Raw genomic sequence first — 14,572 nt, 5'->3', positions numbered from 1 at the left:
TTGATGTCTTTTTGTCCTTTCAGGAGGGGTCTTTTGAAGAGCATTAAGTTTTAATTTTGGTGAAATCAAATCTATCATTTTTCCTTTTATGTATCTTGCTTCTACTGTCAAATCTAAGAATTCTTTGCCGGGCTAGATCCCAAAGATTTCTCTATTTTTAAAAAGTTTTATAGTTTTATTTTTACATTTAGTCTGTGATCCATTTGGATTTTTTGTATGAGCCATGACACTTAATTGGAAGTTTGTTTTTTAGTCTCTGAATATCCAGTTGCTCTAGCACCATTTATTGAAAGGGTATCTTTTCCCCATTGAATTACTTTTACACATTTATCAAAAATTATTTGGGCATATTTGTGTATGCCTATTTTTGAGCTCTCTATTCTACTCCATTAATCCATGTGTTTATCCTTCCACTCATACCAAAAAGCCTTGATTACTGTAGTAGGTAAGTTGTGAAATGGGATAGACCGATTAGCCTCCTCTCCTTTGCTTTTCCATATACATTTTAGAATCTCATCTATATCTACAAAATATCTTGCTGAGATTTGGATAGAAATTATTATGTTAAAGCCACATACCAGTTTGGGGAAAACTGACATCTTTACTATATTGTGTCTTCCAATCCATGAAGAATCAATTTATTTAGATCTTCTTGGATTTCTTTCATCAGTATTTTGTTATTTTCAGCATACAAGTCCTGTACATGTTTGTTAGATTTTTACATATTCTAATTTTCTTTGCTGTGATTATAAATGTTTAACTCGTTTCCATATGCTTACTGTTAGCATGCAAAATGTGATGATGTGATTGATTGGTTTTTGTATCCTGTGACCTTGCTGATCTCACTGATTTCAGGAGTTTTGTAGATTGGTTGGGATTTTCTGTGCAAACAAGCATGCCCTCTGCAAATATATTTTTTTTTCCTTTCCCATTTGTTATGCTTTACCACCCCTTTTCATGTGTAATTCTAGCTAGAACTCTTAGCTTTGCATTGAGTGAATTGTAAGAGTAGGCATCCTTGCTTGATTCCTGATATTAACAGGAAAGCATTCAGTCTTTAACAACTGAATATAATGTTAGCTGTAGTATACATTTTTTGGCAGATGTTAATTATCAAGTTGAGGACTCTCCCCTCTATTCCTATTTTTCTGAGGGCTTTTGTCATGAGAATGCTGTTGAATTTGTCAGATGCTTTTTTTGTGATGATTGATCATGTGATTTGTCTTTTTTAGCTGTTAATATGGTACATTACATTGATTTCAAATGCCGAACCAGCCTTACATCCTGGAATAAACCCCACTTGGTCATGGTGTATAATTCTTTTTATATATTACTTTTATATATTACTGAATGTTATTTGCTAATATTTTGTTAGGGATTTTAGCATCTAGATTCATTAAAGATTTGCATATTTCATTTTTTGTATTGTCTGTGTCTGGATTTTGGCAGTTTGTGTTTTGGAAAGAGTTGGTTTGTTTCATATAAGTTGCCGAATTTATGTGTGGGGACTTCTTGACATTCTTGTATTCTTTTTGATGTCTGCAATTCCTACAGTGATACTCTCTAATCTTTTAATGGAGAGTTCTTTTCATCCTTATTTGTTTGGATTAATATATTTGCATTTATTTTTATCAATCCTACTGTTTTTGGGTTTTTGTCTCTGCTGTTTTATTGCTTTCTCTTGGGTTTATTTTCTTCTGTGTTTTTCCCACTTTATGATTTGTGCAGTTATATACTTTGTAACTTTTTACTCTTGATATTTGTCTTGTAATTTTTCTTGAAATGTAAATGCAGTATAGATATATAAGGCTAAAATTACTATTTTTCCCTTTTTACCTATTCAACACTTTTAACTGCTCACCAGCCTAACAAATTTTATGCCATTGTTGCCTGGCACTTTTATTATGACTTTTCTTTATCTCAAAAATGCCATTTTATACAGTGAATGTTTTTGTAGGACAATCACCTCCTTAGGTTTGTCATTTCCTTTGCTCATCATTCTATGTTGCTCATTCTCTATTGTTTTGGTTTAGCAGTATGGGCTTTTTACTTTTCTTCCAGTGTGTTAAGTCTGCTTTTATACTCAGGACTTTTGTATCTCCTGTGTCCTATCCCTTGGAATGCTTTTCTTCAGATTCCTTCTATAGTTCCTTGTTCATTTACCTTCTCATTGAGGCTTACCCCTTTAAAATTTCAAATCCTCTATCTCTTCACTGCCTGTTTCTTTTCCTCCTTTATTTTTATCCATTTTATTTATCACCACCTGCCATATAATCTTATTTAATTCTTTATTGTACATGTTGGTCTATTAAGATTTCCCACTGATTAGCCATTCATTGGAATTTTATTTTATTTAGAACATATTGGGAAGAATTGACGTCTTTCCCTTTTTTTTTTTTTTTTGCAGTTTTTTTGGCCAGGGCTGGGTTTGAACCCGCCACCTCTAGCATATGGGGCTGACGCCCTACTTCTTTGGGCTGCAGGTGGCACCTGATATCTTTTCAATATTGAGTATTTTTATCTAGTAACATGTATGATACAGTCCTTAATTTATTTAAACCTTCTTTTAGGCTCGGCACCTGTAGCACAGTGGTTGCGGTGCCAGCCACATAACACTGAAGTTGAACCCAGCCCACACCAGCTAAACAACAATGGCAACTGTGAGACTCTGTCAAAAAAAACCCCTTGTTTTATATTGTGTGGTTTTAAAACGTAGCTCTGCAAATTTCTTAAATTTATTCCTTTTGCATTTTGCTTTTGTGTTATGTAGATTGATTTTTTAAAAATGTTTTTATCATTTTGAAAATCTATTCGATACACAGAAAACTGAACAAATTTTGTACACTTAATACTATTGAGTCTGATTTTTCAGATTTTCTTGTATTTCCAATATAGTTTTTGTCATTTGTAAATAGTGAATATTAAGATAAAGTCTCACTTTGTCACCCTTGGTAGAGTGCTGTCGCATCATAGCTCACAGCAATTTCAAACTCTTGGGCTCAACTGATTCTTTTGCCTCAGCCTCCCAAATAGCTGTGACTAAAGGTGCCTGCCACAACACCTGGCTATTTTTAGAGCAGAGGGCGGTCTTGCTCTTGCTGAGGCTGGTCTTGAACCTGTGAGCTCAGGCAATCCACCCACCTCGACCTCCCTCAGTGCTAGGATTATAGGCATGAGCCCACCAGCCCAGCCATTAATTTAAATTTTTTAATGCTTTGTTGTATTATCTAGAAGCTTTAAAATAATGTTGAATGATAAAACATAAGGTCTTAATTGATGATCTGTCATGTTTTGTGTGATATTATTTCTTGATTACTGCTAGATACCATTTATCATGTTAAAGTTTCCTTCTATTTCTTTTTTTCTTTGGATTTTTTTTTTTTTTTTTTGGTTTATCATGCCCACACTGGGTTCGAACCCACCAGCCTCGGAGCACATAGCCACCACCCTAACCACTGAGCCATGGACACCCTGCCCATTCTTTTTCTTTTTCTTGAGAGGTTTTATCAGGAGTGAATAGAATTTTATCAGTCACCCTTTTAGCATTTGTCCAGATAATCATATGGAATCAATAAATCTTTTTTAAAATTTTTTTGTATTGTTTCCCTTTATCAATTTACAAAATAGTAATGAGATGTTTCCTAATATCCTTTAAAGGAGGTCAGTGAGTTTTTGTGATAAAATGAGGCATAAAGCATCATCATAACATAAAGCATCATTATGAACAAATGAAATTTTATTATATTTGATGTGGGTGAATCCAGTATAGTTATTATTCTTTTTGTTTTGCTCAAATTGTTTCATTTTGGGCTACTGGGAGCTCATTCTAGATGTTTTCTGTGTTCTCCTGGCAGATCTCCTAGTCAGAAAACTTTGATGATAACTTGTTTGTTTTCTGGTGTGATAAAATGTTCTAGGTTTATATCTAGGTCTCTGTGTATATTCTGACCTTGATTTATAATCTGCCATTTCCCCCGAGGATCTTGAGCTCCTTTTATGGGGAATGAAATTTAGACTACCTTTTTTTTTTTTTTTTATTCCACTTTCAAACATTTTTTTATTTACTTAAAACTAGACTATGTTTAGATTTATGCAAAAGTTGGGCAGATAATAGAGAATCCTCATATTCGCCACACTCATTTTCCCTGGTGGGAGCAAACTTTTAATTATGGAAATGTTACATTTACAAAGGTAGAGAATTGCCCATGTACCCATCACCTAACTTCTTCAGCAGTTACCAACTTCAGTCTTTTTTCATGTATGTCCCCACCTGATACCCCTAAATTATTTAAAGTAAATCACATCTATTATATCATCTTATACATACATAAATAGTAGGTGACTGTAAGATGACAAAGGTATCATCTTAACCAAGTAATGTACTAAATTTATGTTAAACCATTCTTACATCTTAGATTAAACTGACATTGAGGACTTTTTATGTCTGTGCTCACAAGGAAACACTGATGTGTTTTTTTTTTTTGGTTTTTTTTGTAGAGACAGAGTCTCACTTTATGGCCCTCGGTAGAGTGCCATGGCATCACACAGCTCACAGCAACCTCCAACTCCTGGGCTTAAGCGATTCTCTTGCCTCAGCCTCCCGAGTAGCTGGGAGTACAGGCGCCCGCCACAACGCCCAGCTATTTTTTGGTTGCAGTTCAGCCGAGGCCGGGTTTGAACCCGCCACCCTCCTTATATGGGGCCGGCGCCACCCGAAACATTTATGTGTTAATAGTGGCTTATAAATTGTGTTACACAATTTATGGTCCATAAAGACTTATGGTCCATTTTGGGAAATGAGAAAGAATAGGTGTTATACTAGGCCCACTATATTATCGGGCTTTTGCCTAAAAAATTTGGTTGGGTATGGTGGACAATCTGTTCAAGTTTGAAAACCAATGATTGCATAGTTTTTGAATTTTTATAGTTTGTGTTCAACATTTTCCCGTGTTTGTCTTCTACCATATTTGACTTTATGACTCATATTCTCTTAAATAATTTAAGAATCAGAAGTTCCTCTTTTTTTTAAGGCTTGTTAAATATATTATTATTATTATTATTATTATCATTATTATTTGAGACAGAGTCTCAAGCTGTGGCCCTGAGTAGAGTACTGTGGCATCACAGCTCACAGCAACCTCAAACTCTGGGGCTTAAGCAGTTCTCTTGCCTCAGTCTCCCAAGTAGCTGGGACTACAGGAGCCCACCACAATGCCCAGCTATTTTTTTGTTGCAGTTGTTTGTCATTGTTGTTTTAGCTGGCCTGGGCAGCGTTCGAACCCGCCAGCCTTGGTGTACGTGGCCATTACTCTACTCACAGAGCTACAGGAGCTGCCAGGCTTGTTATAATTTTATTCATGAAATTGTCCAGGTAGATGTTTTTGATTATGGAGGAGGAAAAAGAAAATATACTTGAATTGGATGAGGTAATTTATATTTTCGTAGGAATTAGTATATATGGTTGCTGTTTGAAGACATCTGCTTAGGCTGACCTGTAATCCTAGCACTGTGGGAGGACAAGAGTTTTGATATGAGCCTGAGCAAGAGGGAGACCCTCTGTCTACTAAAAATAGAATAATTAGCTGGATGTTGTGACAAGTACTTACAGTCCCTTGAACCCAGGAGTTTGAGGTTGCCTTGAGCTAGGCTGATGCCATGGCACTCTAGCCTGAGACTCTTGCCCCCCCCCCCCCAAAAAAGGAGATATTTGCTTAGTATTTGTGATCTTATGTTTTCCTTTCCTTTCTTTTTCTTCCCTCCTTCCTCCCCTCCCTTTCCCCTCCCCTCCTTTTCTCTCCTTTTCTTTTTCCTTTCGATTGAATTTATTTACTTCTCCTTTTTTGGGTCTGACTTTATAGGCTGTGTTTGCTTTCTAGTTAATGTATTTTTGCTTTTTTACTTTCACTCTGTAATCCTTCCTCTTTTTTTTTTTTTTATTGAGACAGAGACTCAAGCTGTCGCTCTGGATAGAGTGCCGTGGCGTCACAGCAACCTCCAACTCGGGCTCAAATGATCCTCTTGCTTCAGTTTTTCTAATTTTAGTAGAGAAGGGGGTCTTGCTTTTTGCTCAGGCTGGTCTTGAACTCATTAGCTCAAGCAATCCACCCATCTCAGCCTCCCAGAGTGGTAGGATTACAGGCCTGAGCCACTGCTCTTGGCTCTTCCTCCCCTTTTCTTTCTTTCTTTTTTTTTTTTTTTCTTTTTTCGGTTTATGTTTATTTCCGTTGTTGTTTGAGATAAGAGTCTCACTTTGTCACCCAGGCTGAAGTACAGTGGTGTGTTCATGGCTTATTGTAATTTTGAACTCCTGGTCTCAATCAACCCTTCTGTCTCAGCTTTCCAAGTAGCTAGGACTGTAGGTGCATGCTATTACTTTTGGATAATTTTTTAATTTTGTAGAGACACGACCTGGCCATGTTGCTCAGACTAGTCTCAAACTCCTGGCCTCAAGCAGTCCTTCCACCTGGTCTTCCATAGTGGTAGTATTACAGGCTTGAGTCACTGGGCCCTGCCTAAATCTTTATATTATATATAAGAAGCATTTAGGGAGATGTGATCCCAAGTTTTGGCTTATTTTATAGATTTTGAAATGTAATATTTTCTTTATTGTTTCTTTAATTAGTTGACTTTCAATTTTGATTTCTTTAGCCTAGGAGTTACTGTAATCACGGTATTGTAAAGGAAGAAATTCATTTAAGGCCTCTCATGTAAAAGGGGATTTAATTATAGGAAATATATGATTTCACCAAGAATATAGGACCACTAACCAGGGCTTTTTAAGACCTCTAAAGTGGGTAGTTGTTAGGAATTGGGGTATCACTGACTTGTCATATAGTTGTTTGTTTGTTTTTTTAAGGAGGTGGGCACTTTGCTATGTTACCCAGGCTGGATGTGCAGTGGCTATTCATAGGGGAATCATAGCACACTACAGTCTTGAACTCCTGTCTTCAAGTCATCCTCCTACCTCAGCCTCCCAAGTATATAGGATTATGCATCTAGTTCTCTGGCATTAACTTGGTCACTCTTGACGATTTGGTTATATTAATCTGGTGGTTATCCTTTATTCCTAGAGAGCGGGATGGGGTCTCGAAAGTCTGTATATTGATGTCTATTATGATTTCTCACCTTTTAGAGCTTCCCCAAATTCCATTCTATTTTTATCATTTCTATCTCATATTTAAGAGTTGAAGAGCAGTCTCAGGGAAATATTTATAACTTGGTGTTTATTTAAATTTGATAAAAAATTGATTTAAATTTTTAGTCTTAATTTGTATTAGCTTTTCTTCAGATGTCAGATTTTTTTTTTTTTTTTTGCAGTTTTTGGCCAGGGCTGGGTTTGAACCCACCACCTCTGGTATATGGGGTAGCGCCCTACTCACTGAGCCACAGGCACCATCCGATGTCAAATTTTTTTTTTTAATTTACATTTAATCATGCTAACATATTTCTCTGTAGAGTAGTGGTTCTCAACCTTCCTAATGCCACGATGTATTTTCATTGTTACAAAGGGGTCGCACCCCACAGGTTGAGAACCGCTGCTGTAGAGAAATTCTTGTGTTGATCAAAGTAGTTGTAACTGAGTATTGGTGGGCAGACTTTGGGAGCCTTTGGGAGGCGTCAGGGTAGAGCAGAAAAAATTCTCCTTGAAAAAAAACAATTAACTAAAGATGTCAGAAGTTGGAGAAAAATAGCTAAAGTCCTTTCTTGGGAGTATTCATAGCAGGCTGATCTTACTCAGTGAGGGCTCTGATGATCTTTCCTACTCAACACACCCACTAACTAGAGGAAGGACTTGAAACTTGGTGGAAGACTAAATTTAAAAAATAGACATCATGGGCAGCGCCTGTGGCTCAAAGGGGTAGGGTGCTGGCCCCATTTGCTGGAGGTGGTGGGTTCAAACCTAGCCCCGGCCAAAAACTGCAAAAAAAAAAAAAAAAAAAAAAATAGACATCACTAAGAAGAAATGGGATCCAGCAAAGTTTGCCAGAAAAACATATTCATGGAATTTTACTTAGCTCCTTCAAGATTATCTTAACAAAAAGTGCTAAATAAAGGAGAGTTTTTGTTATAATTTTTAAATAAAAGTTGACCAGAGGGATGAAATGACTTTCCAAGGTCTCAGGAACTTGTGCTACAGCTGCTGACTGCTGGCTTGAAGCCACAGGGCCTTGTTGACTCTCAAAAGCTGCTGGCTGTATCTGCAGCAGTATTTCATTTTGCAATGCAGAAGGTGTCCCATCTCCCCCATTCATATTTCCAAGCCCTTGTCTCTTTTTCTTCCTTTTTGTTTGTATATTTATGACAGCTAATGGAATCAGTTGTATTAGCATCCTTTGCCAAATAATGTTACCACTGGAAACAGGTGATACGAGATCTCTCAGAAATTGTATTTTGAGAGCCGAGCTTAGGTTAGAGTGACTTTGTGTTCTTTTCTGTTCTTTGCTTGTTCTGTCTGTAAAACAAATTTTCTTGAAATGAAGAGTATCTGAAAATAAGTCTAAGGAGGGAAGTAAAGTATTGAACTCTGAGTTAGTCTGGTCTCCTTAGAAATAATCAGTTATCTTGTATCTGTATGACTGCCTTTTTTGGTGTTAGTATTCTACAATCAGTTGAAGTGTTATTGAGATTGAAAACTTTGGGAAAGATACATCACAATTTTTGCCTAGGTAAATGCTACAAAGCTATTACGGTTCTTTCTGTGTATGAAACCATGAGTAAACTGTAACTGGCTTGTTTGTTATGAGATAGGCTCACATTTTCTTCATTTTTGCTATCCACAGTATAGGGGTAAGATAAATAAAACCTTCATTTTATGTGTGGAGGAAATAAAGCAAGTTGAAATATATGACCATGTCATTGTGATATATGTTGCTATTATGGTTTAGGACTGCAATGTCCAATGTGATAACTACTGTTCACATGTGGTTAAGTACTTCAAAAATAGTATAAATTGAGACTATAAGTGCAAAATACACACAGATATCAAAGACTATGAAAAAATATCTCATTGACACTCTAAAGAAGTTGATTATTTATTTATTTAGAGGCAGTCTTTTTTTTTTTTTTTTTTTGAGAGAGTCTCAAGCTGTCGCCCTGGGTAGAGTGCTATGACATCACAGCTCGCTGCAATCTCAAACTCTTGGGCTTAAGCAATTAATTCTCTTGCCTCAGCCTCCCAAGTAGCTGAGACTGCAGGCACCTGCCACAATGCCTGGCTATTTTTGTTGTTGTTGTTGTGGTGGTGGTGGTGGTGATTATTGTTGTCCGGCTGGCCCAGGCCAGGTTTCAACCCGCCAGCCTCAGTGTATGTGGCTGGCTCTGTAACCACTGTGCTAAGGGTGCCAAGCCTATTTAGAGACAGTCTTACTCTGTCACTCTGGTAGAGTGCCATGGCATCATAGCAGTCTTACTCTGTCACTCTGGTAGAGTGCCATGGCATCATAGCTCATAGCAACCTCAAATTCCTGGGTATGAGTGATCTTAATTGCCTCAGCCTCCTGAGTAGGTGGGACAACAGGTGCCCACCACACCACCCAGCTAGTTTTTCTATTTTTAGTAGAGACGGGGTCTCGTCTCTTGGTCGGGCTAGTGGGCTAGTGTCAAACTCCTGAGCTCAGGCAATTCACCTGCCTCAGCTTCCCAGTGTCCTAGGATTATAGGTGTGAGCCACCACTCCTGGCCAAGAAGTTGATTATTTTTAAATCACAAAATTGATTACGTGTTGAAATGCTAATACTTTATGCCAGGCGTGGTGGCTCACGCCTGTAATCTCAGCACTTGGGAGGCTGAGGTGGGTGGATTGCCTGAGCTCACAGGTTTGAGACCAGCCTCAGCCAATGAGAGACCCCTCCCCCCTTCTCTAAAAAAACAGCCAGGCCTTGTGGCAGGCACCTGTAGTTCCAGCTACTTGGGAGGCTGAGGCAAGTGGATCACTTGAACCCAAGAGGTTGAGGTTGCTGTGAGATAAGACACCACAGCACTCAGCCAACAGTGACAAAGTGAGACTGTCTCAAAAAAAAAAAAAAAGAAATGCTAATACTTGGTATGTGTTGGGTTAAATAAATATATTAAAATTAATTTAAATTTATTAATGTAGCTCAATGTTTTTCAACCTTTTTCTCCCAGCACTTGAACCTATAGTTAAACTTCCACAATACTCTTAAATTGTGGCAGTTGATCGAAAAACTGCCTTGAACTTCTTTCAAAAATAATTTAATTAACAATCGTTAAAAACTTATGGCAATGAGTAAGATCTTCTCATGGAACACCAGTGTGCCATGGCATATAGGTTAAAAATCACTGATGTAGCTGCCAGAAAATTCAGAGTTATTTATGTGGTTTTTCTATTATATTTTTGTTGGCAAGCACTGATTCAGAGTATAAAATGGATGTTAGGATTATTACTTAATAATTCTTTGACATGTACAGTGGGAAATATGGAGACATGTAGTACACAATGTGTAGTTATGATATAGCATCAGATTACTTTGGCATATTTAAATTTGTTTGCATTTTAGAAACTTGCATATTGATTCTAGCAACTGTTTAAAAGTTACATAGGGCTTTAAACAGTTGCTTCTGGGCTACCCTTGAAACTTAAAAGTGCAGAAAGAGGAATTCTTACTGCTCAGCACCAGCTGTAGGCACTGCCCCACATTGCCACTGTGGTGTAGCACTGGGGAGGGGAAAAGGAGAGGGGAAACCTGAAGCATTGCGACAGGAAGGTCTCCTGAAGGTAGGTTTTTGATGACTTTGCTCAGCTCCACAACTTCCTCCTCTTTCTTGGTGGATGGTGCACATGTGTGACTGACCTATATGTGGTTTACCTCTGAATTCAGAATTGACTGGAAGTCACTAAGTGGGTGGATTCATGAAGCAATAAGGAATAAAAAGTATTTATTAGATTTTGTTGAATAAATAGAAGGTGAGTAAAGTTGTATGGAGGAAATCTTTTTCTTTAAGATTTATGACCAACTCATTTCCTTGCTCTTCAAAGGTCTTTTTCTTATTTGGATATCAAGCCCCAGTCATTTTAGAAGTTTGACTGCTATATAAGATATATGTGAATTTTAGCTTTAATATCTTAAAACATATATATTTTTTATTATGTTATCTATTCTTTTATGTTTGAGTTGAGGTGAAAAGTTCATTAAATTTTGGATCACAGTTCTGTTTTGATTTTGTAGATTTACTACTCAGCATCAGAAGTTACCTATATAACATTATGAAAATCCAATTTTTTGTTTGGTTATTGGTGATAATTCTGTAACAAACATTAGATTATACTGAGAGAGTTTATTTTTGGAAGAGAACATTTTTATTGGTTATAGATTTCATAGTCATAAAGCAAATACTGGTTTACATTTGAGCACAATTAGAAATGAAAATGATTAATAGGAACTGATTGACTGTAGAGTACTAAGATTAAGAGTACAACAAAATAACACCATAACTTAAATGTAATTTTTATGGGGAGGTTGCTTTTCAGTATTGGTTCCAAGTTGTATGTAAAAGTGCTAGTTTACTAGCATATGCCAGTTAATAATAGAATACTGGAAAATCAGCTTTTACAGTATATTTTAGATAGGATGGGATTTTTATGTGCTTGAGGATGACTCTTGGCTTATTTATTTTTTCTTTCTTCCTTTTAGAATATGGTTTCTAGTTTTAGAGTTTCTGAACTACAAGTGTTACTAGGCTTTGCTGGACGGAATAAAAGTGGACGCAAGCATGACCTCCTGATGAGGGCGCTGCATTTATTGAAGAGTGGCTGCAGCCCTGCCGTTCAGATTAAAATCCGAGAATTGTATAGACGCCGATATCCACGAACTCTTGAAGGACTTTCTGATTTATCCACAATCAAATCATCGGTTTTCAATTTGGACGGTAGCCCATCACCTGTAGAACCTGACTTGGCTGTGGCTGGAATCCACTCGTTGCCTTCCACTTCAGTTACACCTCACTCACCATCCTCTCCTGTTGGTTCTGTGCTACTTCAAGACACTAAGGCCACTTTTGAGATGCAGCAGCCATCTCCCCCGATTCCTCCTGTCCATCCTGATGTGCAGTTAAAAAACCTGCCTTTTTATGATGTCCTGGATGTTCTTATCAAGCCCACGAGCTTAGGTAAGTTAGAGAAATCAATTTCTTCTGGATAAGAGAGTAAATAAAATGAGAGGCCTTCAACTATTGATTAATGATTTCACGTTAATATTATAAAATAGAGGCATTCATGCCAAATGTTTAAGGGTACAGATAAAAAATTGGCTTCCATGACTGAAACCTAATGTAAAACTGTTTTAAATCATTCAAGCATTCTTCTTCTCCCAGTTTTTATTTGTTGTGGTAAAATATACATAAACTAATGACTATTTAAAAGTATATGGTTCAGTGGTATTTAATACCTTCTTAATGTTGTGCAACCATCACTGTCATCCAGTCTTTATCTTGTGACTTGAAACTCTAGCACAGTAACTCCATTCCTATCTCCATCTAGTGCCTGGCAACCACCATTCTACTTTCAATCTTGTGATTTTGACTGCTCTTAAGTCCCTTTATGTAGTATGAGTGGAATCATACAATAATTGTTCTTTTGTGACTGGTTTATTGCACTTAACATGATATCCTCAAGGTTCTTGCATATTGTAGTTTATGTCAGAATTTCCTTTTTAAGGCTGAATAATACAATACAATACATATACATAATACAATATTGTACTTTTTAAAGACAAGTAGTCTTCTGCCTAACTCCACTACTTACCCCTTACATCTCACTTTCTGGAAACCTTAAATTATTTTAGCTGTTTATTCTGACATTTGCTTGGTATAGGGTATACCACATTTTGCTTATCCTTCAGTGCACACTTGAGTTCCTTCCGTGCTTTCACTATTAGGAATAATGCTGCTATAAGGATGGATGTTCACATATCTCTTTGAGACACTGTTTTTCAATGAATTTGCTTGATCATGTGGTAGTTTCTGTTTTTAATGTTTTGAGGAATCATCATACTGTTTTTCATAGTTAGCTGTACCATTTTATATTCCCTCTAGCAGTGCACAGGGGTTCCAGTTTCTATCCTCACCAACACTTGTTGTTTTCTGGGGTTTTTTTGAGGGGAGAGGGCATTGTCCATCCTAATGGGTATGAGGTGGTATTACTACTGTAGCTTTGATTTGCATTTCATAATGATTGTGATATTGAGCATCTTCATGTGCTTATTGGCCATTTGTATATATTTTTGGAGAAATGTATAAGTCTGGTGTTCATTTTTGAATGGGTTTTTTTGTTCTGCTTTTTCTTTTTGAGCTTTAGAAGTTCTCTTTATGTTTTGGGTGTATATTCTCTTTATATCCCTGATCAGATATATAATTTGCAAATATTTTCTCACACTCTGTGGGTTACTCTTTTTACTCTGTTGATAGTGTTTTTAAAGGCACAATTTAAAAAATTTTTATGAACTCCAGTTTTTGTTGTTGCCCTTGCTTTTGGTGTCATAGCTAAAAATCCACTGCCAAATCCAATGTGGTGAAGGTTTCTTGCACCATGTTTTCTTCCATGAGTTTCATAGGTTTAGGTCTTAAATTTAGGTCTGATCCATTTTGAGTTAATTTCTGTATATGGCATTAGGTGAGGGTCTAATTTTATTCTTTGTGTAGATACCCATTTTTCTCACACCATGTGTTGAAAAGACTGTCTTTCACCTTTGAATGGTCTTGGCACCTTTGTCAAAAATCATTTGACCATATATGCAAGGGCTTTTTTAGGGCTCTCTTCACCTTTATGCCTGTACTACACTATTCTGATTACTATAGCTATGTTTTGAAACTAGAAAGTGTGAGTTCTTTAGCTTTGCCCTTCTTTTTCAATATTGTTGTGGCTATTTAGGGGTTTAGTGTTACCCTGGGTAGAGTGCTATGACATCATAGCTCACAGCAACCTCCAACTCCTGTGCTCAAGTGATCCTCTTGCCTCAGTTTTTCTATTTTTAGTAGAGACGGTGGTCTCACTTTTTGCTCAGGCTGGTCTTGAACCCAAGAGCTCAAGCTATCCTCCTGCCTTGGCCTCCCAGGTGCTAGGGTTACAGACATGAGCCACCGCACCCCGTATCTATATGAATTTTCGAATGGGTTGTTTTTGTTTGTAGAAAATGTCAGGAATTTTATCCAAGAGAGATTACATTGAATAGCTAGATCACATTGGTCATATGGATAGCTGAACAATATTGTCTCCCAGTCCATGTACATGGGATGTGTTTCCACTTATTTATGTCTTCTTTAATTGCAGCAATGTTTTATAATTTTCACTGTACAGGTATTTCGGTTCTTTGGTTATATTAATTATTTTATTATTTTTAATGCTATTATAAATGGAATTATTTTTGTAATTTTCTTTTCATATTGTTCATTGTATGTAGAAATGGCAACTGATTTTTGCATGTTGACTTTTGTATCCTGCTACTTTTTTTGAATTGACTTATTCTAGCAGTTTTTCAATGTGGAATCATCAGGCTTTACTTACATACATGTAAGATCATATGATTGGCAAACAGATAATTTTACTTCTTCCTTTTCA

At 36.8% G+C, this 14,572-nt stretch overlaps 1 protein-coding gene across 7 annotated transcripts in view; it reads left to right on the top strand.

The window, feature by feature from the left end:
* PIAS2 (protein inhibitor of activated STAT 2) overlaps positions 1-14,572 on the top strand; it is a 117,018-nt gene that overhangs the window by 21,539 nt on the left and 80,907 nt on the right. For all 7 annotated transcript variants that reach the window (XM_053571329.1, XM_053571324.1, XM_053571323.1 and 4 more), the window contains one exon: positions 11,652-12,126. In XM_053571329.1, the coding sequence (XP_053427304.1) occupies positions 11,652-12,126 (475 nt within the window). The remainder of the gene's footprint in view (positions 1-11,651; positions 12,127-14,572) is intronic.

The sequence above is a fragment of the Nycticebus coucang genome, chromosome 19, assembly GCF_027406575.1.
Source record: "Nycticebus coucang isolate mNycCou1 chromosome 19, mNycCou1.pri, whole genome shotgun sequence".
Lineage (NCBI taxonomy): Eukaryota > Metazoa > Chordata > Mammalia > Primates > Lorisidae > Nycticebus > Nycticebus coucang.
Note: the sequence above shows the minus strand (reverse complement) of the source record. Positions and strands in the feature narration are given on the sequence as shown.